Source organism: Argiope bruennichi, chromosome 9 (assembly GCF_947563725.1).
Source record: "Argiope bruennichi chromosome 9, qqArgBrue1.1, whole genome shotgun sequence".
Taxonomy (NCBI): Eukaryota; Metazoa; Arthropoda; class Arachnida; order Araneae; family Araneidae; genus Argiope; species Argiope bruennichi.
This window is the reverse complement of record NC_079159.1, coordinates 110,856,937-110,880,002: the sequence shown is the minus strand read 5'-3', so window position 1 is coordinate 110,880,002 and position 23,066 is coordinate 110,856,937. Positions and strand designations below refer to the sequence as shown.

The following is a 23,066-nucleotide window of genomic DNA, read 5'->3' as shown; positions in this document are numbered from 1 at the left end:
TTGTTTAACATTAGAGTCATGGCAATGGTCATTTTGATTGAAAATCCTATTTAAATGAATTTAACATTTTTATTTCCTTATTCATATTTTTGATATTTTTCAACTTTTCTTAAAAACTCATGGATATTAGATACATTTGTATTTTTTTATTTTAAATAGTTATTTTTATCGATATTAATGTGTATATTTACAATTACTGTTACTAGTCATTTTGATAAATATTCCCAAAAATTATTTCTCACAATTTTATACTTTTTTAAAATCTATTTTCATATGTTGGTTAAAAAACAGATGCAGTTGTCGAGATCCGGTTTACATATTTCACAGAAATGCAAGTGTTTTGGGCGGTGAGGATATGGAAGGAGAAACCTGTTTGGAATTTCATGCTCCATCTGATTATACATTTCCTTTGTGTTATTAATTTTGCTTTTCAATGGATACAGATATACTTTATTTCCTTTTGTATTTAATAATTTCAGTGCCCTAAGCTGCATATTTTAAGACTTGTATATAGAAGAGTTTATAAAGAGTTAAAAATAGAAGCTGAAAATTGGGGAAAGTCTTTGTGAGAAAATTCCAGTTCAGAAATAAAACCTGATGAATTTTATGCTGCATGTATATCCATTTTATCCTATAAAAATTGGATCACTCCTATTACTGCAATGAGTGAATCTGCATCATCTGATATGGAGTCTATTCACTGCAAAAGAAATGGAAATAAATTTCAATCCAGAGATAATTTTATTACCAGCTGCTAGAACATTTCAGTTTCCCAGAGTGAAATAAGTGTTGGTATTCAAACTAGAGAAAGTAGTCAAGGGCAACTGAATGCAATTCAAGAATGAAGAAGACATATTTAAAATGAGGAAAGTGAAAGAGATGTTGGAACGAGAAGCAGCGAATGATGATAGGAAATATTTCATTAAATATTGGATAATAGGAAATATTTCATTAAATGTTAGAGGAAGACATGCCAACAAAACATTTTACAAGATGTAGATAAACAACTTCGAATGAAAAGAAAAAAACTAAATGATGGTAGCACAAGCAATGTTTGGAAATTTTTGATCAATGAGATAATATTGCTTCACATTCAATAGTGCACTGAAGAAGAAGCTCATTAGAAATCCCAAAATCCAAATTGATATTTATTCACTGTTCTATGCTTATGAGACTTTAGTGGCAAAAGATCTATGTGCTTCAAATTTATGTTCATAATTCTAGAGCCTGGCATTCTTCACTGACATAATGGCTGGGATATATTTGTGGAAATTATGAAGTATTTGCTCTTTTTTATGAAATCAGCTAGATCTATAGAGTACAAACAAATTTTTCTTTGTTTTAGTTGTTTGGATTATATTAATAGGAAGTTGCTTGATGTGTTATAAATTGTGTGGAAATGTAATGGATTATCAAATGTCCCTATGAAGACTCAATGCCAATTTACTCAGTGTATACCCAGAACCTGATAAATTAAGCATTAAACTCTGCTGCTGAATAGTCAAAATATTTATTGAAGGGATATCTCTATTTGGGCCAAAGTGAAGAGCCAGCTGAAGAAATGGTAGATGAATACACAGCTTTTTTTAATAGAATCTTACTACAACACTGGAAAGCACTTGATAGTGGATAATTTAATGACATAAAGTGTGTGAAAAAAATTCCTTGGTTTAAAATTTTTCTGAAGAAAAATGCTAATATTATTAGATTATCAATTCACCCCATGTAATTTGTAAAAGGAAACACCATGTTTTTAATTTTTTAAGGCATAAAATGATTATCTAGAACCCAAAATTTGATTATGATTTTAAGCAGATGCTAAAACTCTCAATTGCATTTTATATTTAATTTCTTCACTTTTAACAATTGCAGGTTAAAGCTTTACTTATTCATTATTTTTTTTTTTTTTTTGAGTGTGTTTATGTTATATTATGCATTTGATGGAAATATGATGTTATCCTGTAAATAAAAATCTTTTTGCTTTTTAGGATTCCTATGGTGATACTGCACTGCACGACGCAATTAGTAAAGAAAATTTGGATATCCTAAATGCACTAATAAATATCCCTGAAATTGATTTTACGCTGAGAAATAAACGAGGTTTTAATGTTCTTCACCACGCTGCTCTGAAAGGAAATAATTAGTAAGTTGCCATTTTTAACTTTTGTGATGTGATAAAAGATTTTTGTTTTCCGCTGGTGCTAACATCTAAGCTTGAATTTAAAACATATTAATTCAGTATGATAATTTTAAGTGACAGCAATGTTCCAAAAAAAGATCCCCCCCCCTTTATTAATTTACTGTTTCTTTCGTCTTTGCTGTATGGGGCTAATAAATCAATTTTTAAATAAAATTTTGTTTGGATTGCAATATTTATATATATATATATATATATATATATATATATATAAATAATAATAATAATATTTAATCAAGGGAATTTTTACATATATGTTTATTTGTTCTTGTTTCTTAATTTTCCCTAAAATAGAAATATTGCAATTGATGTTTTTTTTAAGCCATATTTTATTATTTGGCTTGTGAAAGATGATAAAAGTAGGTTTAGCTTTAGAAATTTGTGATGTTTTCACTGTTATAATTAAATATTTTCTTAGTTATTGATATTTACTGTATATAATTCCAGCTGATATCCCATGCATAATTTGTAAGTTATGATTTTTGTGAAATAATACTTTTTTTAGTATTTGTCCATATATTTTTAAACATTTTGATCTCATTATGTGATACTGTTTGTTTCAGTATGCTGAGATAATCACTTTTTGATGTTTCTATTGCACTAAGGGGTGAAGCGTGGAATGATGTGTGCATTTCCGAAATTTTCTTTATTGTTCAATGTAAACATCTATTCCTTTAACCTTTCTTCTCACTCCTATTTTGTCGAGTTAAACCCATTTTAACGTACATGCTAAAGCGCACAGGTTTTTGAATCCGTTGGAACAATAGATCTTTTCCTTTTTAAAGAAATGAGTTTTTGTATACCATATATTTTGTTATATATATGCCATTAGTGCAAACATGTATTTTTTATGGGTGCATAAATTGAAAGAAAACAGATATACTCTATTATTTAGATACAACAACTTGTTTATTGGAAATCAAAATTTGAGATTTATTAAAGAATTCAGAACTCTGCCATAGGAATGCTTTTTCTAAATATAAATTCAAGGTTTGATTATTATTTTCATGTGGCAATAAATTTTATTTTGTGATTCCAATTAAAAGCAACTTCATGGAGCTAAATATTAGTATGAGTACTGTAGATATTCAGTGTAATTACTTTAAACAAATAAAAAAAAAATTTACAAAATTATTATACAAGTTTCAAAATTATGAATTTAGTAACAATGTTTTATCTGAAATATGATTTTTTAATGAATATAAGTAATAGATTTTGATATTTTCAGTCATATAAAATTAATTTTTGGTATGAATTATGAAATATTCAAGTGACTGCAAGATGGTATGCAATTTGCACTTGGAACAGGATTAAATACCACTGATAAGAAACAGATAATGCAAATTGCTAAAAACCTTGTTTCATATCTTTCTAGGCAAAGTGTAATTCTGTCATAAAAGTTAAAATATTGTGTATTATATTTGTATCTTTGGCATAAAATTTAAATTTCATTTAGTAAAAATCTGAAAACTGATAATTTTTAAAAAAATATTTTTTATGGTAAATAAATTTTGAATCTAACCATGCACTAATTTGTTTTTCCTTCAGTGCTACTGAACGCCTCATAATTAAGTCTAGACAACTTGTTGATGGTAAAAAAGATGATGGTTTTGCTCCGCTTCATCTTTCTGCATTGAATGGGCATTTTGAAGTTTCAGAAACTTTGCTGATGCAGGTAAATACGATCCAATTTTTTTTTAGTGTGGGCTAAAATTTTCAACAGTTGATTAATTAATCTACGATATTTGTGCTTAAACATGTGAATCTGAAATTTCCTTCTGTCATTTTGGCTTTTTCTTTTCAGTAACTGAAGATTTTACTAGAATTTTAAAATAATAAAAACTTTGAGCTAAACAAAAATTTTAAATTTTCATGTTTATAAGGCATATCTTTTTTAAACTATTGCCTGAACTTTTAAGATAGAAATTTGAGGTAGTTTTGCTATGCAGCAAAACTTCTCCAATGCAATTAATTATTTAATTAATTTTCTATGCATATATTTGCATTTCATATATTATCATTTTTCTGGGCGCAATAACAAATATGGAAGATTTGGAAATTTCAGTTACATGGCATCTTCATTGCTTTGTTCAAACTTATAAAAGGTTTTTGAATGAAAAGAGTTAATACAAGGTTACTTAAGTATTTGATGCTTGTTAGTTAGTAGTAGGATATATGTCTATTTCTTAATATAATTAAGAATTAAAACTTTTTAAATACATTTTGTAATTTTTTTTATTGAATTTTATAAATATATATATAGTTCTTGAAAAATTAAGGTAATTATCCTAATCCTTTTTTTTTTTTTTTTTTTTGTAATAATTGACATTCTTTAAAAATTGCAGTTAAATTAATGGCATTCTGTAAGAATTCAAAACTTTTATGCAACTTACATAATTTTATTATGTTTTATCTATATAGTTTAATCTCAGAAAGTAATCTTGTATTTTACATCTCATGTATTATAAACAGAGTTTTTTTTTAAAAAATTATATTCACATTCTTATTGATTAATTTGCATTATTTTTGTAAATTCTGAAACTATATAATTCAGTACTAATTTTATTATTATTATTATTAGCTTTTTATATAAACTATAATAGTTTTTTGTGTTAATGTATACTGGATGAGACTTTCTTGTCTAACAGAATTTATTTTTACAGGGGCATTGTGAAATTGATGTAAGGAACAATAGGAATCAAACTCCTTTGCTCTTAGCCATTAGTCAGTGTCACTGTGGATTAGTTGAACTGCTAGTTTCCCTAGGTGCTGATATCAATGTTGAAGATGAAGATGGTGATACAGGATTACATATTGCAATTATGAGGCAAGCAGCACAAACAACTTGTTCAAAGAATGATGGTAACTTAGCAGATGCTCCAACAATATCTGGTGTAAGTTTCAGAATTATCTTATCTGTTTGTTTTTTTTATTTCAGAACTGTGCTAAATTTGTATAACTATCTGTATTCATAACAATTCGATTCAATTCAATTCAGCAAAAACTATTTTTTTTTAAGAGTTATTTTTCTTGTGATCCAGAAATTTCTCACTGACTGTTTGTTGGCCAATGATTTTTGACTAGTTTATAACTTCATTGGCGTCAGAAATTCAGTATAGACCTTTTTTAATTTAAATCCATTTCAAATGTCAAATCTTATCTATAGTTTTTTTTTAAAAAAAATTCTCCCCTGATTGATTTAATTCAACAACAGTCAACTCTCTAGAATCCAATTAATAACTATCTTATGCAGTTACTATTCAGAACCATGTCCTTCAAACTTCGGTACCCACCGTTATAATGATTATAAGATAAATATCTGGTTGCATGATATTTTTCAGAAACAATGCTGAAAGGATGGCATGTCTTTTTCAAGCATTAAAGATAAGTTAATGGTTAAATTTGTATGCTTATACTTGAAAATTGCATCTAGTATATAATAATAAATAGATTTAAATTGCCTCTGGAGCTAATTCTCTTGTCAGATTTTCACAGTATCTTTACTTTCATTGCAATAGGCATTTCCAAGTCTTTTTTTTTTTTTTTTTTTTTTTCAAATCATTCCCATCATTATTTTATAAAACTGTATCGACATAATTTAAAGTATTAGTAACTATTGTAATAGATGTAAAATCTAATTTTAAATAAATAGCAAAAAATAAACATTTCCAGCAGAAAAACAAAAACAGTAAAATACAAATACCCCCCCCCAAAAAAAAAATGCTTACAAAGCAATTGAAATTCATTATAATGAACATTTTGTTTTGGAGTTGCCCAATTGTAATGTTACTCCACCTCTTACATGTGAAGTCAGCATACAAATATCTTCTCTCTCTTGCTGACTGAATGGAATCTCCTAGCACCTTAGGAGATGATGCATCTGCTATTGGAAATAGTACTACATAGTTGGAGAAAAATCTTGAATGGATTTAAAGATCTTGGCATCTCATATGGAAGCAAAATAGGTGTGGAGTCTCTTGGGAAATCTAGTACTTTTTTCATTATATCTTCTTAATCATAATGCAATTTTTCAATACAAATAAATGATGAGGATGTCGTGTCCGTGTTGCCACGGAAAGGGGATGAAGTAGCTTTTGAGTGTAAAGACCCCTGAGCACTCGAGGGCAGAAGTCTGACTTCTAGCTCATAAGAAGTTGAAACTCGCACACATTCGCTTGCACAACCCCTTTTTACGGGGGGAGGGGGGGCACATTCACACACCTTACAGATAGAACCCAGATGAAGAACAACCATGCCCGAACTGGGATTTGAACCTGGGACACCCAGATTACAGGGAAGATGCGCTACCGCTATGCCAGGACACCGGCAAAACAAATAAATAAAAATAGAAATAGTTGCATCAGATAGCACCTTCAAGATTTTATACCAAGTGGAATTTTTTCTGCCTTTATTCTCTTTTAGGAATTTTAGTTTGAAATCAAGACAAATTGTTCATCACTCTTTGAATTTATGGTTCTTGTTATAGTATTTCTTTTGATTGGCTCCATGTTTGAGCTCTTTTCTTATATTTTCTGCCTCTGGAAGTTTGAGAATTAGACTTTTCTTTACTATTTCTAAATGGACTTTTAATATAGGGCCCATTAAGAGTTCAACAGATAGCCTTTCTTTAAGCCTCTCTCTCTCTCTCTTTTTTTAAACCAATTTTGTAAGATAATCCTTGAAATTTTTAACCAGTGCTATAAATTTATTTCTTTGAGAGTATTTGAAATGTGATATTGCAATAGTGATTCAATACTTATTTGGAAATAGTCTGTAATCTCTAATCTTAACGATTATTGAAATTACAATCTGTAGTTGCCCCAAATTATTTCTGATATGCCATGCCTAGAAAATACAGCAACCTTAGTGTAATTGATGACAAATTTGTGTTTTGTTTATTTTATTTTTTTAATTGAGCGTACTTTGAAGAATCTTAAATAATGGTTTGTGACAATGGTATAGTATTTATTTTTTAATTTCAATAAATCTACGCCTTTTCTCTCGACGTAATCATTGGTTTGCTATGAGAGATGGTGTTTACTACAGAAATCACAAGGTGATATCATAATTTTAATTTGGATAGAGAGATTAGATTACTCTCAATCTAATCCTAGTACAGTATTTGATGTACTTAGAAGTCCTTCATAAATTGCTTTCTAAAATTCTGATCTCATGGACTGGAGGATTATTACAAAGCTTCTATTTTTTCTGAGTAATTCATCTTGAATGTTAATAAAATGTCTATAGTCCTAATACTTTGTTAAATGAAAAATTAAAGCATTTGGGAGGAGGGGGAGATAACTTTTTAACCATAATAAATCTGCTGGGCGCATTTTTCATTTCCTTATTGAACTTGTTATATTCCTGACCATATTTTATCAGTTATTTTAATCATTTGAATATAAGAAGTAAATTCGTCTTTTCTATTGAATTTTTTGAAAAGGCATCAGCAATCATTACATTTTTCTCTGGTATATATTTTACTTGATATAAATATTGCAATACTTTCAATTTCATCTTTTGATAGGCCATCTAATGTTTTGCACTTGAAATTAGGAACTTATTCTTAATGATCAATTTCAATGTTTACTATAACATCTACAATTTAATTGTGGAATTTTTTCATTCCGAGATTGCAGCTAGAGCTCCTTTCTTTATTTTGGTATAACCTCTTTCATTTGTAAGAAGTATTCTTGAAACATAGACCATTAGACATTTAAATTACTGCATTTGATATAACAAAACCTCTATGCTATTGCATTTAAAACATATCTGTACCTTGTGCTATCTGTAACTACTCTAACTTTAGAGTCGGAATCGAATATTCTTCATTTGTTAGCTAAATGATTAATTTTTGAAATGCTCTTTTCCTTCATTATAATTTTTTTAATTTAATTTTTAAAGTAATTATCACTTATTTAAATCCACTTTTCTATTGTCATTGTATAGCAAAGCCTTATGCCATAAGTTGAACACTTAAATAAAACTTAAATAAATCGGTTATTTGCAATTATACAGAGCTAGCATCAGAATTTTACATTCTGTTGCTAGTTCTGTAATTCTTTCAAGTGCCTTTTCTTGATCAAGAGGCAAATCCTATCCTTTCTCTGCTTTCAGAATTCCGTTTAGTACTTTTGCCTTGTCATTCAGATTAGATACAAACTTTCTGAAGAACTTCAATATGCCAAGAAAAGGCTCAAGCTCGATAAAATTAATTGGTTATTATATGACCTTTATTGGATGAGTTTTTCCAGGAATCTATAAGTGAATAATCTACAGATGCCAACAGATATATATATATTTATTTTTTCAGTATTTTATCCAATTCCATCAAGAAATTGCATGTCCTAGAAAATTGATTTTTTCAAGTGGCATTTTCCAACATTTAGATCAGAATCTTGTAAATTTTGTAACACTTGATCATCTTTTATCATGTTCCTGCATTCAGATGTCCTCTCTCTCCATACACACCATAAATTCATCTAAAATCACAATTATTATATTCTGACCTGAGAAGCATTCTTTAAAACTTTTCAGAAAAACTAGGTGCAGGACTAATTCTAAATAGAATCCTTTTAAATTTGTATCAACCAAGTTGAGTTGTGAACATTATTAATGCATTTGATCCTACAATGTAGAATATTCAGGATGCAACATAATTTGCCTATATCTGGAGTACTGAACCAGTGTTACTAATTATTGTAACAGTGCTAAATGTGCAATTAAATGTTGTATCAAATATAGTTTTGCAAAGTTAGGAAATTAAACTTTTGAGTTTCAATAAATGATAGTTTCTTGAATAGCAAATTAAACTTTTTTCTAATTTAATGAAGATTTCTACTGTTGTAAATTTTAGGTCTCGAAAAGGGTAATTGATTACTTTTAAGCTTTCTTTTCCCAAATGAACTTTATTTTTTTTCATAGCTTTTCTACAGCATATTATGTTTATTGAGAGATGATGGGATGCTATGCTTATCTTTATCTATGCTATCTTTTTTAAAGACTCTTTTTAATATAATTTTGTTCTTGTTACTTTGTTATAAAATTATTTTAATGGATATTTGAAATTTTTTTATATTTAAAAAATTACACTATCATTTTAAGTTTTAGAATATCTTAAAAATTAATTTAACTTGGGCTTTTTTTAGATGATGAAATATTTTTTACTCTCTCTTATACGAAACATAGAGGAGGCATTTTAATCATTGAAAAATTTGAACATGTCATTTTTATGAATCTCCATATTTCAGACCTCCTTGAGTTCAAAAACACATTTTTGGCATTATATTTGACTGTCTATGAATGTGATAACTCAAAAAGGCTTTGAACTAGACAGATGAAACTTGATATATGAAATGACATCCAAATTTGTAGATTTATTTAAATTTTGAAAAAAATACTTTCACAGGCATTTTGTGTAGCTGTTCGAGTACAAATGAACTCAATATCTATAAAATGCGAAGAGATATGTAGATAAAATTTGGTGCCAGTTTTAGCATCTAAAATCTAGATTTTGATCCTTTAAACAGTTAACCATCTGTTGAGCTGTACTTATGCGTACATGTAAATACAATAACTTAAATTAGGTATATTATTGTGTGACTACAATTTTAGTTTCATTTCAAATTTAAATACCAATTGAGCAGTGAGAAGATGTCCAAAATGTGTATTTTCACAATAGATTCAGTAAAAATGCCAGATTGGAGTCAAATTTAAATTCCATAACTGTCGTTAACCAATATCATCCAAGGTATTCTTGACCTGACTTAAGGTATCCAATTTTATTTCGAGGAATAGAAATAAGATTTTTATTAGAAAGTTTCGGAGAAATTACTTTTATTTTATATACTTTTAATACCAGAAATTGATTTCCTGATTGAATGTTTTTTGTCATAAAAGAAAATTTTTGAGATGCAGCGAATGTTTTTGAAACAATTTCAGTCATCAACAGGGGAATTTCCAATTATTGAAATTTTAAAAGGTTGGAGGGGAGGGGTCTCACTACCTTACATAGGTTTATAGGTCGGTTTGAAGCAGACTCAAATTTGCAAATTGATTTTTAATTTTAATTCAATGCTGTTTTTAATTCAGATTTATTTATATAAAATTTTTTAGTGGATTCCATATAAATTGCCATTAACTAGTTTTTAAAAATATATACAGTACTTACAACATAAAACATGAAACAATGGTATATAAATACATGTATTATCAAAATAATATTTATATTATGACATAATAAAATATTTTATTAGACAAAAAAATTATTTTAAAATAGAGATGCATTTTTTTTAAAAATGCAATATTTGAATTTGTTTTGAGTATAACTATTTAAATAAGTTATATTTCTGTTTTTTTGTAACTTCATTGCTCATGTAAAACTAAATTAACCTTCATTCCTTTTGTTCTCAGCAAAATATATTATGATTTCTTAGAATAATCAGGGGTGTTTGTGCTCCGGGGAAACCCCGGAATTCCGGGGATTTTGAACTTCGATACCCGGAAATTCCGGGGATCGTCGTTCAAAAGGAAGTAGGAATAATAATGAATTATTTATTTTGATCTGGGTAATTTTGTTTGCTTTGAAAGCAGAAAACGCAAGGTCAGTGTGTGTGGTGAAAACTTTTCCTTTCTTTCTCCAAAGGCAGTGATAATGCGTGAAAAGGGGGAAAAAACTTCTTTTTTGTTCTTTCCTTATTGCGAGTTATGACTCATTCCCCCGGTTCTCGGACATTCTCTTCTGGATTCTTTTCGGCAAGTAGGCGCGGTAGATAAAAAAGGGAGAGACTCCGTTCGACCAGATGTGCGATCACGTGACCTGGGTTCAAAGGTCTTAATTTTGCAAAATTAATGGTTATTAATTTTGCAAAAAAAGTAATTAATTGAACTTTTATAATTAGGTCATTCAATACTTCATAATCGTAATTTTTCATTTCTCCCCCCCCCCCTTCTCGAAACTCCAAAATGTCGGTAGTAAGTCCGTAAAAGTTTCAGGGGATTTTTTGGGGTCCCACAAACACCCCTGAATAATTGAGTGTCTTATTCAGTTTTTCGTTTCTTTTTGAAAACTTATTTTTGTAACTTATTTTCCAAAGCATGCTCTATTGTGTATAATACTGTAATTGGATATTGAATATATTCAGGAGAGTCCTCTTTTTTCAATAGGGTTATTTACAATTCAACGGCTATTTTCCTTGATATTTTTCCTGAACTTAGTGTCCACTAATAGGCTTTTGTATATAGTTTCTTTGTCATAGCTGAATAATTGATATGCATGCATTGACAAGAAATTTTTATTTATCCCTTAAGAAAAATACCTAGGAAAAAGGTGGGATTTTAGTGATAACAAAATCCAGCCTAAGTAATTAGTTTTATACTTTCAAAGACTACAATATTCATCGAAATACTATTAATGAGTGTGAGACTTGAGTGTTGATTTGGGGAAAATTCTTCTTAGAACTATCACAAATCCACATGCATTTGAAAAAAATGAATTAAGTAACTAATTTTATATTCCCAATGTAGACAAGAAATGATAAACAATGACAAAAGTAGGGGGTGGAATGGTCTCCAGGAATACTGAGTCTCTTAAGGGATGGTAAAGAAAGCATAATCTTATTTCCTCATATGATAAAAACTGAAGGCAGTAAAAACTAACTAGATGTAAAATATTTTATTACCAGAGAAAAGTAACTGCAACCATGTTTATTTTATTTTTAAAGATGCTTTTAAAAAAAATAGTGCTTCTCAAAAGATTAAATTATTTGAATAGCTTATTGTTTTTCACTTCTTATCTCTCTTTAGATTCTCAGTCGTCTTGGAAGTCTGAGCATAGAAAACAGTCCTGGCCTTGCAATAGCTTGTTATCTGGTTCAGGAAGGTGCAGATATAAATCACAGAAATCGAAAAGGCAAAACACCGTTTGAGCTAGTGCAGAATCCAGATGTGCTTGAAGTGCTTGAGAAATATGCAGAAGCAAAAAAGTAATTTTTTACTCATTTTTTTTACTATGGTTTTATTTATATATTTGTATTATTCATAGACGCTTGTAAAGCAAATAGTAATTTGAACTTCTGACAAAATATAATAATAATATGGTATTGTATTAAATTATCAATAAGTAACATTACTTTTAGTTTTCATATATACAGGTAAATCAAAAATATTCTTCCGATTACAGTTTATCATTTCTTAATGTATGAATGTTTTTTTATCTGATGCTATTCTCTTTCAATTTTTTTATTATTATTTTTATTTATTTATTAAAAACTCTTCCAAAATGTTTGATAACAATTTGTAAGATTTGTTAGAAATACATTTTTTTCTCTAATTAATTCCCTAAGAATTAAAATAATTTGTTTTGTTTGTTGTTGTTCGGCGGACCAAATCCAAAAATCCATTGACAAGAAGAAAGTCAAAAACGGGGAAGGGAGAAGAATAAATTTCTCCCCAAAGAAGTCCAAAACAGTCTAGAATATGTTCAGCAGAGGCCCGATGTTGGCAGCATTTCGGACAAAGAGGGTAAGATTTTTCACCCTGAGAAAAGAGAAGACATTTAAGGTGGCCACTGGCAAGGCGCGGCGGGCAAGTGTTGGTTTTTCTATCACAAGGAAGAATTAAGGATTAGCCCTATACCAATCATGAGTAGGAGGTACCATCCAATTCTTCTTATTTAGGAATTTTGCCTGAGAGAAAAGTTCTAAGTATGTGAGTTCAGCAGACGATGAAGTCACTAGGCTGCTTTGCTAGGCTTCTTTGCAAGCCTGTCTGCTATTTCGTTACCAAGTAGATTCACATGAGATGGGATCCACTGGAAATAAATATCATGTTGGAGTGAAATCAGCTTCAACTTCTGAAGAATAGACAAACTTGCTTTTATCTCCAACATAGGTCCAATTGTTAAGGAGTTCTATTGAGCTACGGCTATCAGTAAGAATCCAAAGGTTCTTATAATTATTTTCGTGTAAAATGGTCTTAAGTCCCTCATCAATTGCTAGAAGTTCGCTTCTAAAAACGGAACAGAAGTCTGAATTTCGTTGGCATAGAGAAAAACTAGACTAAGGAGTTACAATATGGATGCCACTACCTGCAAAATTGTCGATTTTGCTGCCATCAGTATACAATTTAATGTCGCATTTAATGATTTTATTAATGACTTCCAAGGCCAATTGTCTATGGTTTTCTGACGTATTTTCCTTTTTATTAATAGGAAAGGGAGGTTGAAATGAAATTGAACCCTGGTAAGTTCTTCAGTTGGATTCATACAGGAATAAAGAGAATGTGGCTCTACATTTTTAGGAATTACATTCTGAGACAAGACTTGACTAAAGGGACTATTTTTCTTGAGTCTTTGGAGATTAGTCCAATTATTTAGGTATTTTGAGGTGTTGTTTTGGATGCCATAACTGTAAAGTTTGTTGTAATATTTGATAAGGTTAGCATGTCTTCTAACATGGAGAAATTTCAAGTCGGCTTCATAAAGGACAATATCTGAGGAGCAACTTCGTTTCAGGCCAGTTACTATATGAGCTGCACTCAGCTGTACCTGTTCAAGTTTCTTTAAGTTGGAATCGGAAACACAGCAATAAATTGGGAATCCATATTCAAGTAAAGGTCTGATGATAGCTAGATAAGTAGTTCTAAGGGTAGTCGCATCAGCTCCCCAGTCTCTACCTGCAATATATTTAAGGATGTTTAATTGTTTTATTGCTTTTGAGATAATGTAATCAATGTGCTTATTACTTGTAAGTTCAGAATCCAAAACAACTCCTAAATATTTTAGGTGTTTAAAATAGACAAGTTCTTGATTTTCAAGCATCAATTTTGGTGTGTAGTTGCATAAGTGTTTATTGGTTGTAAAAAAGGTGGTAATCAACTTGGCAGGATTAAATTTGAGTTAAGTTCAGCAGCAAACTCAGACAAGGCCTTCAAAGACTCGTTGAGTTTGGACTCTAGAAGGTTTATATTGAATCCAGAGCTCCAAAGAGCAGTGTCATCTGCAAACATACCAATGCGTATTCCAAAAGAGATAACTTTTTCTGCACCTGCTAAAAATATAGAGAATAGTGTTGGACTAAGCACTGTACCCTGAGGCACACCTTGGCTAAGATGGAAATTGTTTGAAAGTGTCTTATTGAATCTAACCCTGATAAATCTCTGTTGTAAATAATCTGAGATCCATGCCAAAGTATTGCCGTGGATGTTAAAGCTATTATACAGCTTAATGATTAATTTGTGTTTCCAAAGTCTGTCAAAGGCTTTTGTAATATCTAAAAAAGTATCCACGGTATGATGCATTGACTTGCGGTTATGAGCATCTCTGATTGTCTGTGCAAAGTAAAGAACTTGATCAATGGTACTGTGACCCCTTCGAAAGCCATATTGCTCACAAGGCATAAAATTGTTTTGGTTTAGGAAGAATTGTAGTCGAATTAGGATAATTTTTTCCATTACCTTGCTAGTTGTACATGTAAGTGCTATTGGTCTAAAATTCTCAGGGAAGGAAGAATTCTTGTTAGGTTTTTTAACTGGCATAATGATGGCCCTTTTCCATTCCTGTGGTAAGCGTCCTTTCTTCCACGATATGTTGAAAAGGTCAATAAGTCTTTGTTTTCCTATACTTCCAAGGTATTCAAGCAAACGGCCAGGGAGTCCATCTGGTCCAGAAGACTTGTTGAGATCAAGAAAAGTCAATGCGATAAGTAATTCTCTCATGGAAAATTGTTTTGTTAGAGTAGGGTCACCCAAGTCAGTGCTGCGGCAACCCTTCCAAGTCCTACAGATTGCCTCATCGTGGCGGGAGGGTGTCCCTGGGCGGAATGGGTGAAGCACATTGGGAGCTTGCTCCTGGTAGGGTCACAACAAGGCATGAAGGCCATTCCACTGTGCCCAGCTAAAATCTGCAGGCAAAGGAGCTAAGACAGTCTTCTGCCTCCTGGTGCTGTAGTCTTTTGACTCACAGTAGCTGCACTTCCCTCCCCATTAATTGGTTTTGTTTGTACAAAATTTAAGCAAATGAATAATGTTTATTTTTCTTCTGAATCATTATTTAAATATACTAATTATGATAATGCACTGTATGTTTTTGTATTTTCTGATTTGAAGTGTATTTTTTTTAACCCTTTATAGTTTTAAAATTTTTTATGGTTTAGCATTAGAAGAAATTTCTTTTATGGTTTTATTTTACATTTATGTTATTTCATAGATAATGGCTTTTGCAAAATTTAAATTCTGATAATACTAAGTGCTGAAGTCAATATATAACTAAAAGTTATCATTCCTTATAAACATTTGTTTAATACATAATGTAGAATGATTTCAGTACAACAAAAAATATGTCTCCCAAAGTAAAAACTAGATTCTTGTACTAATATTAATAACTTATGAATATTTTTTTACTATTTCTAATTTTGATGATTTCTAATCATAGAATTTCCTATAAAGTTCAGTTTCAACTAATAGACTATGTTATTTATACATTTTGACAGTCGTTTTATTTAAATGATTTATAATAATTGCACATAAAACACAAAAATGTAATGTGTATTTATTATACATATAATTATTGTATATATTGTAAAAAATCCAACCTGATTTTTTTTTCTCATAAGTTATGCATTTGTAATTCAAGAAGATGTATCAGTTTTAAATTCACTTGAATCAACATTTTATTCCTGAAACATGAGATTATATAAACTAATAGTAAATTTTATAGTTAATTGTATGTGACTGATTTGAACAAATTATGAAATATAATTTTTTCAATAGCATTAATAAATGAAAACTAATGGCTATATAATAATTAAATTATTTGTTAACAAGATCTGTTATTGCTTTTCTTTGTATTTGTACATTTTACTTTCTCTTTTTCATTGTACTTTTAATTTTTGCCAGTCCTCAAGCTCAGTCTTTGCCTGCGTCAGGAGAATCTAGTGAAGCACCTCAACCTGAACCTGAAGCTGCTCTTGAAGAATGCATAATATGTTGTGAATCACGTGAAATTGTAACATTTGAGCCTTGTGAACATAAAATTTGTTGTGAAGAATGCTGTGCTCGAATGAAAAAGTGTATCAAATGTCATACAGTTATTTTGAAGAAGACTTCTGCTGGTCTGTTTTTATTATTATTATTTAATTTTTTCCATTTAAAATGTTTTTGCTTTCTAGAGGCAATTATTAATGATACTCTGTTAAGGCTGGAATTTAATTCATTTTATTTATATATATTTTTTAATATTATATATTTAAAACTGATGGTTTTAATTTTTAACATCATTTGAAATTAATTTAAATATAAGTTAATTTTTTATTTTGAGCTATTTTGTGAATTATTTATAAATCTCTTTTCCTTCAGACTAAAAATAGGCTGTCAGTTGTGTTATTAATTGGAAAGTAATAATTTTGATATCAAGTATATTAGGCATGTGAGACATTTTTTTTTAATTGTTAATATATAGTTTATTTATTTTAATCTAATCTATTAACAGTTTTATTTACCAGTTCTTTTCAAAATATTTCTTGTTTTGTTGTAATTGTTGTTAATTCATACTTTATTATTGTTGATTTGAAATATCAAAAAATAATTTGTAGTTTTAATTGACAGCTTTAAAATTTATTTCTAAACATTGCTGCAAGATAAAAGATTTTTAATATTACCATACTCGAAATTCTCATTAATAATTCTGATTTTGAATTTGTCTTCTTGCATTTAAAAAAAAAAAAAAGTTTGTATTTTACAAAAGACTATGAATCATATAAAATCTTTTTCTCCATATCCTATCCATTTTAAATTAGATATTATCTATCAAAAGACAATTTGTATCTCCTGTGATCAGAAAGTGCCATTTCTGATTATAAAAGCATTGAATGGAGTTGGTAATAATTTAAAAGAATATAAATTTTCAGAAAAGGATTTTATTGTACAAATTTATTGTATTTTTTCCTATATAAATGAAATATATATACTAATGTTTACAAACAAAGGTGAGGAAGCTTATGTAAGACATTGAATTATTTTCCTTAACCCATTTGTTACTATTGATAAGATGAGATTGAGAAAGATAAGCAGCACACCTTTTGTGTAATAATGATATTGAATTACAAATTTTATCTTCCGAGAATGGGCTCCAAAAGGGGGGGGGGAGAAAATGTACCATCTTGAATGGATTAAACAAATGTTTCTTACCACTCTTATATGCACTTGCATAATTTTTTTCCAGACAATTCATGTTTTTCATAACTTATAAAACTAATTTTTTAAGAATAAATTGCATTTCTTTACAACTGTGCCTCACAGCAAAAAAAAATGTTGTATTTAACTTTGGAATATTAGTTTATAAGGCATTAATAAATATATGTGTTAAGTAAAAGAAAATATATAATAATTCTCAATATATAGTTGATATAATTTGCTTTCTTGATTTGACCTTGTGTTTCTTTTGCAGCTGGACGTATTTTATCTTCAAAGGGTCGCCAGGCTAGTGTGGAAAGGCTGCGCTACTTGGAAAGTAAAATACAAGAAATTGAAGAAGCTCATAGTTGCTCTATCTGCATGGAAAGGCCACGAAATGTTGCATTCATGTGTGGACATGGAGCTTGTGTCAATTGTGCTCAGACTTTAAAGACATGTCATATGTGTCGTAAACCTATTACAAAGAAGATCAATCTATATTAACAACAATGTATTTAATTGTATTATTAACCATTTCCACTAGCATCTGTGATAACGATTCTGGAGACTGTACAGTGCAGTGGAGAAATTAGTATACCCTTTTTTCCTGTTTGAAATTGAAAAGGTTAAAAGACTATGCACAAAATGATCTACAGCTTTCTCAAGACTGTGACACGGTTACTATTGAAATTGAAGCCAATTGTTTGTGTGTAAGGTTGTTTGTAATGGCAATTATAGTGTTCTTATTTTGTAACTGTATCTTTTAAAAATATTTTCATAGATTTTTTTTTAATTTTATGTAACATTACATTCTACGGTGTCTTTTTATCTAAAATTTTTACTTGCTAGTACAATATTTTTATAATGAGCTTTATTTCACTACAGTTCCAAATTAATTTTCTTTTCATTTTTTTTATATTAATATTTTAGTGCTTTTGAAAGCATTATTTTTTAAAATGTGTTTTGATTCGGTGACATTTCACTCTCTTGCAACTACTACTTCCACCTATTTCCCTCACTTGCTGCACACAACCTGAAAACTGGTCAATCTATGCATTTAAGAAGTGAAGAATGGACAGTTGAAATTTTATAAATTGGTCAAAACTAACTACATATCTTTTTAATGATTCTTGTTGTTCATTTAGAATGTGTATTGTGTTATCATCAGTGGACATGCCTTCAAGACGAATACATTGTTGATATTCTTATATAGAGAAAAAAAATTATGAAATCTGTCATTTTATTGTAAAATGTTGCTACATCAAGTTATTTTACAAAAATGGATGTGTATATGTTTCTGTTGCATGACTTTTTCTTTCTCATCTACAATTTAAAAAGAAAAATAATATTTCTTCTCTATACATTTTAGAATTGATATATGTATTACATTCATTATTGTAAATTACAGTAAAATGTTCTTTTGAAAGCAAGTTTCTGAAGACAAAAAGATTTCTTGAAAATAGTTATTAATGCCACTTATATATGTGTCTAATTTTTTCCAAGTATTTACCCATCTTTGACTGTATTTAATTATAAAATTTAAATTCTTCAGAAATATTTGTAGATATTTCCAGGATATCTTTGCTTAATTCTTGTAAATAGCAAAACTCATTATATTTTAACATTTTCCTTCATACTGTGAGAATATTGAAGGAATTATTTTACTTACTTACCTTTACTTAAAAAACAAAACTACATGTGCAGCTACAACTTTTGAGTATGTTTCAAGTTTTTACAATAAGTAGAAATTGACACAATGCTGTTTTCATATGTGTGCAAATTACTTTAAATTACATACTATGAAATAACTAATCTGGTTTATTTTAGCTTTAAATATTTCTTTATATAAGTTTTGAATTAATAATTCATTATATTTGTCTTCTATTATTTATAAAAATTAAATTTCTATTAAAAGAACTCAACAAAGTATGATTTTGAAATAAAATATTTTAATTTTAGAAAATAAAGACAAAAAGTGAACTTTAATTTTTAGAAGTTTATTGTTAACTGCTGTCAAATAACATTGATATTTTTCAGTAATCACATTTTAAAATATAGTAAAATTTTGCTCAAAATTTAGTATAACAAATTTAAATTTGGAAAATGAATGAAATATCATAAAATAACTTTAATTTATTTAATTATTAAAATTAATATTTCTAAAAAATAATTTGAATTTTGACAAGTTTGGTTCATGAATTTCTTGAAAAATTCTGGTTACTTTGCAAAAATTATTTATGATAAAGCTTTTGTTTCAATTTTTTTAAAGTACAAAAAAAATAATTGTTTAATGTAAATGAAAAAATTTCATGTTTCGGTTGAAAACGATACTGGCCTAGAATAGCTATAAAGAATTATGGAGCATTTATGTAAAAAATCAATCCAAATATTTTCTTAGTGAGGAAACTAGTTTTTTAGTGATATGCTTTGCATTATTTACTTTTTATCTAAAGCCTATATTATTTTATCTATTTATGTAGTACCTTATATAAATTAGTTTTATGAATTGCAAGCTTTTTAAGTAGGAATAACAATAAAATGTTTTCAGTATACTATTGGCAAAAAAAAAAAAAAAAATGAATTTGAAAGCTTTATACTTTAAAACTGCTTTTAATATTGCATTTTATATGGTTAATTGTGCCAACATTTTGAGTTAGCTTTTATATAACTAATTAAAAGTTTTTCTAAAATTCTTGATGTACTAAAATCTACTCCATTTATTAATTTAAAGTTTTCCCCTTCTCTCATATTTTTAAGATATACGCTATAGTGACTACCTAATAATATTTATATTTTCAATAGTGTTCTCATGTATAGTATTATGATATTTAAAAGAAGTTTTATATTGCAGGTTATACTGATGTATGTAGGCTTTATTTCCTGCAATGTGTACAATTTAATATCATGTAAATGGTGCTATTTATATGCTCTTTCCTGTGTTTTCTTTTAGATGACTTGACATATTTATTGCTTTTTAAGTCTGTTTTTGTGTTAATATCTGGAGTTCAATATCTGATATTTAATATTGTCTTTTTAACATATAAATTAAGTTTTTCCCAAAAAATATTAAATATCTTACCTTACCAAAAACTTAATTTAATACATTTTATCTAACTAATGGAACTTGCATTTTATGAACGTAAACTTTCTCAATTTTTTTTATAGAAGTAAATCTTGTTAGCAAAAATATATTTTGTACTACTCTTGTATGGAATTACTGAATAAACTTAAAAGTTAATATGAATAATTTTTAAATCAATGTTTTCATGTTCGTTAATGAACATTTTTGAGTGTGTTTGTATTTTTCTCTAGTGTAAGAATTTTAAAGTATTTTAATTTTAAACAATTTCAACTAGTCACATAACCCTGTCTACTTAATGAATATCCAACTAAATTTTATTTATATATTTTTGTTAAATTCCCTTCATTACATATGCTGTTACTGCATTTTTGAATCAAAATATATATTTTACTATGTTTTGATTGAATTAGTTTTGCAAACCCAATTTTTCTTGTTTCATTTCTCTTTTATAAAATTTGTTATTCTGTTGTATAATATAAAGTAACTGGCTTCCATAATGCTGCCCAAATGTGCCTACATTTGGATTCATCATTCTTTGTGGGAAAAGAAAGTTACAATTGTTATTTTAGGTTTTGTTAATAGCATGCTTACTTTTTAATCTCAAAATTTAAATAATAATGAAATAAGGCTAAGTAATTGAACACAAAATTATTTAATTTTTTTACTTTGTTTTAGCAATTGCAATGGAATGCTATTAGGAAAAGTATCATTGCATCAAGTAATGTTTTTCATCCTTTCAATTTTATTGAGATAAGTTAAAATTCTATTATCTTTTAATTAAATAAAGATAATAATTTAAAAAATATATTATTATAGTCATGAAGAATTTAAGCTATAATTTTTTTTAATTCAAATATTACTTTTGAAACTTGCATGTGATTGTAAGAAAGAAAATAAATAAAAGCATTCTACTAATAAGTGCTATTTTTTTAAATCTGTTAGTGATAATTGTTGCAAATTAGTTAAAATGTTTCCAACATTTGCCTTTTTAATAAATTTTCTCATCTACTTATTTATTGTGCTAACCTTTTTTTTAAGTGTTTAATCTTTTTTTAGCTGAGTTTAAAGCTATTCCTGAATTTTTCAAACAATTGAACCCATTTAGATATTTAAGAAAAATAATTATTTTGCCATCAGTGTAGATACTACTATTTAATTTCATCTTGTACTTTATTCTTAATTGGGAATCTAATTGTGTCATAAATTAAATATTGGCATTATTGAAAACTTTTCACTTAAGACTACATTTGTTAGAATAAATGGGAATAAATAAAAGCTAAATGGTACTTCAATAGTTTGGTGTAGAACTAAGCTAAATCCAAAATTTGTTTCTGAATTATAGTATAAATACTATCCGTTGAATGTAGGGCTGTTATAAGTCCTATATTCATCAAAGAGCAGTTTTACCAAAAAACTATTTTTGCATCAAATATTTGTATTTCTTTTTTTGGAAGCAGATATGATATAACATGAAAAAAACAGGGAGGGGTAAGAAATTTTATTTTATTTGTATTTAATAATTTTGGACAAAGAAACCCTTGTGTTTATTGAAATATATTTTTGGATTTAGCACAAATGTCATCGGAAGCAGCAATATATTCTTTAGTTTCCAATATTACATGGGCCCTAAATGTTATCAATAGGTGAACATAAAGATAATTATTATTTCTTAATCCAATAGAATTTCGCTAATCTCTTTCTCTTGGGTGTCATACTTGCACAGGTTTCATTTAGACTTACCTTGCAAGAGTGAGCATTGTAATTATATCATTTCTTGTGGCAAATATTGAATTTGTGTGTTTGATAACTATGTATTAACAGTGCTCAAATATGAACTGTACAGGAACATCACTCATCATATAAATAAATATTTTATAATTCATCCAGAATATTCTGGCTTCTCAGTGTCATTAATTCTAATCTGGTATTTTACATACTTTAACATTTTCACATCAGACTCTTAATATTGATTCCATCGAATTGACTTACCAATATCCCTGTTTTATACTATTTCCGTAACCACTTTGAGGAACATATGCAAATCGACAGACACACTTTCTGTAGATGGCCTATAACAAAATACTTGTGGAAAATCATGGCAAAAATATTTATAAAGTTATTATTATTGGTTTCTTGTTATATTTAAGAAGTTTACAAGTTAAAATCATTAATTTTTGTTGATTTCTGAAGTATTTTATAGTAACCAAACATTCAACAATCAATAATTTAGTAAATTTATTTATTTAAAAATATAATACAAATTTACTTAATATAATTAATTTTATTGTTTACATGAATCAATGTATTTTTTTTTTCTTTTAATATTTACCGAAATTAGGTCTGTATGATTTTTTCCAATATGTACATTTGATTAAAAATTTCAGTTTGATTCTTTATAACTTGTGTTTTAGTCGCCGTCAAATTTGTTTTTCATTACTCTTCTTTTGGTTTTTATTAGAATGGACACTATCAGACTGCTAAAAAATTGAAGTTATTGCGGTTCTGCAATATGATTTGCTCTTGATCGTTGTATAGAACAGCTCATAAAAAGATCGTTGCTTAAAAGAAGTCTGTTCAAGACATCTCTTGAATTTTCTGCTGTACATTGCACGATAAAAT

General features: G+C 28.3%; 1 protein-coding gene across 1 annotated transcript in view; it reads left to right on the top strand.

The window, feature by feature from the left end:
* LOC129984086 (E3 ubiquitin-protein ligase MIB2-like) overlaps window positions 1-22,336 on the top strand; it is a 73,887-nt gene extending 51,551 nt beyond the window's left edge. Inside the window, exons 13-18 of the mRNA XM_056093865.1 lie at window positions 1,989-2,143; window positions 3,746-3,872; window positions 4,861-5,091; window positions 12,002-12,180; window positions 16,091-16,305; window positions 17,640-22,336. Of these exons, the coding sequence (XP_055949840.1) occupies window positions 1,989-2,143; window positions 3,746-3,872; window positions 4,861-5,091; window positions 12,002-12,180; window positions 16,091-16,305; window positions 17,640-17,869 (1,137 nt within the window). The 3' untranslated portion in view covers window positions 17,870-22,336. The remainder of the gene's footprint in view (window positions 1-1,988; window positions 2,144-3,745; window positions 3,873-4,860; window positions 5,092-12,001; window positions 12,181-16,090; window positions 16,306-17,639) is intronic.
* Window positions 22,337-23,066: the final 730 nt, after the last annotated feature.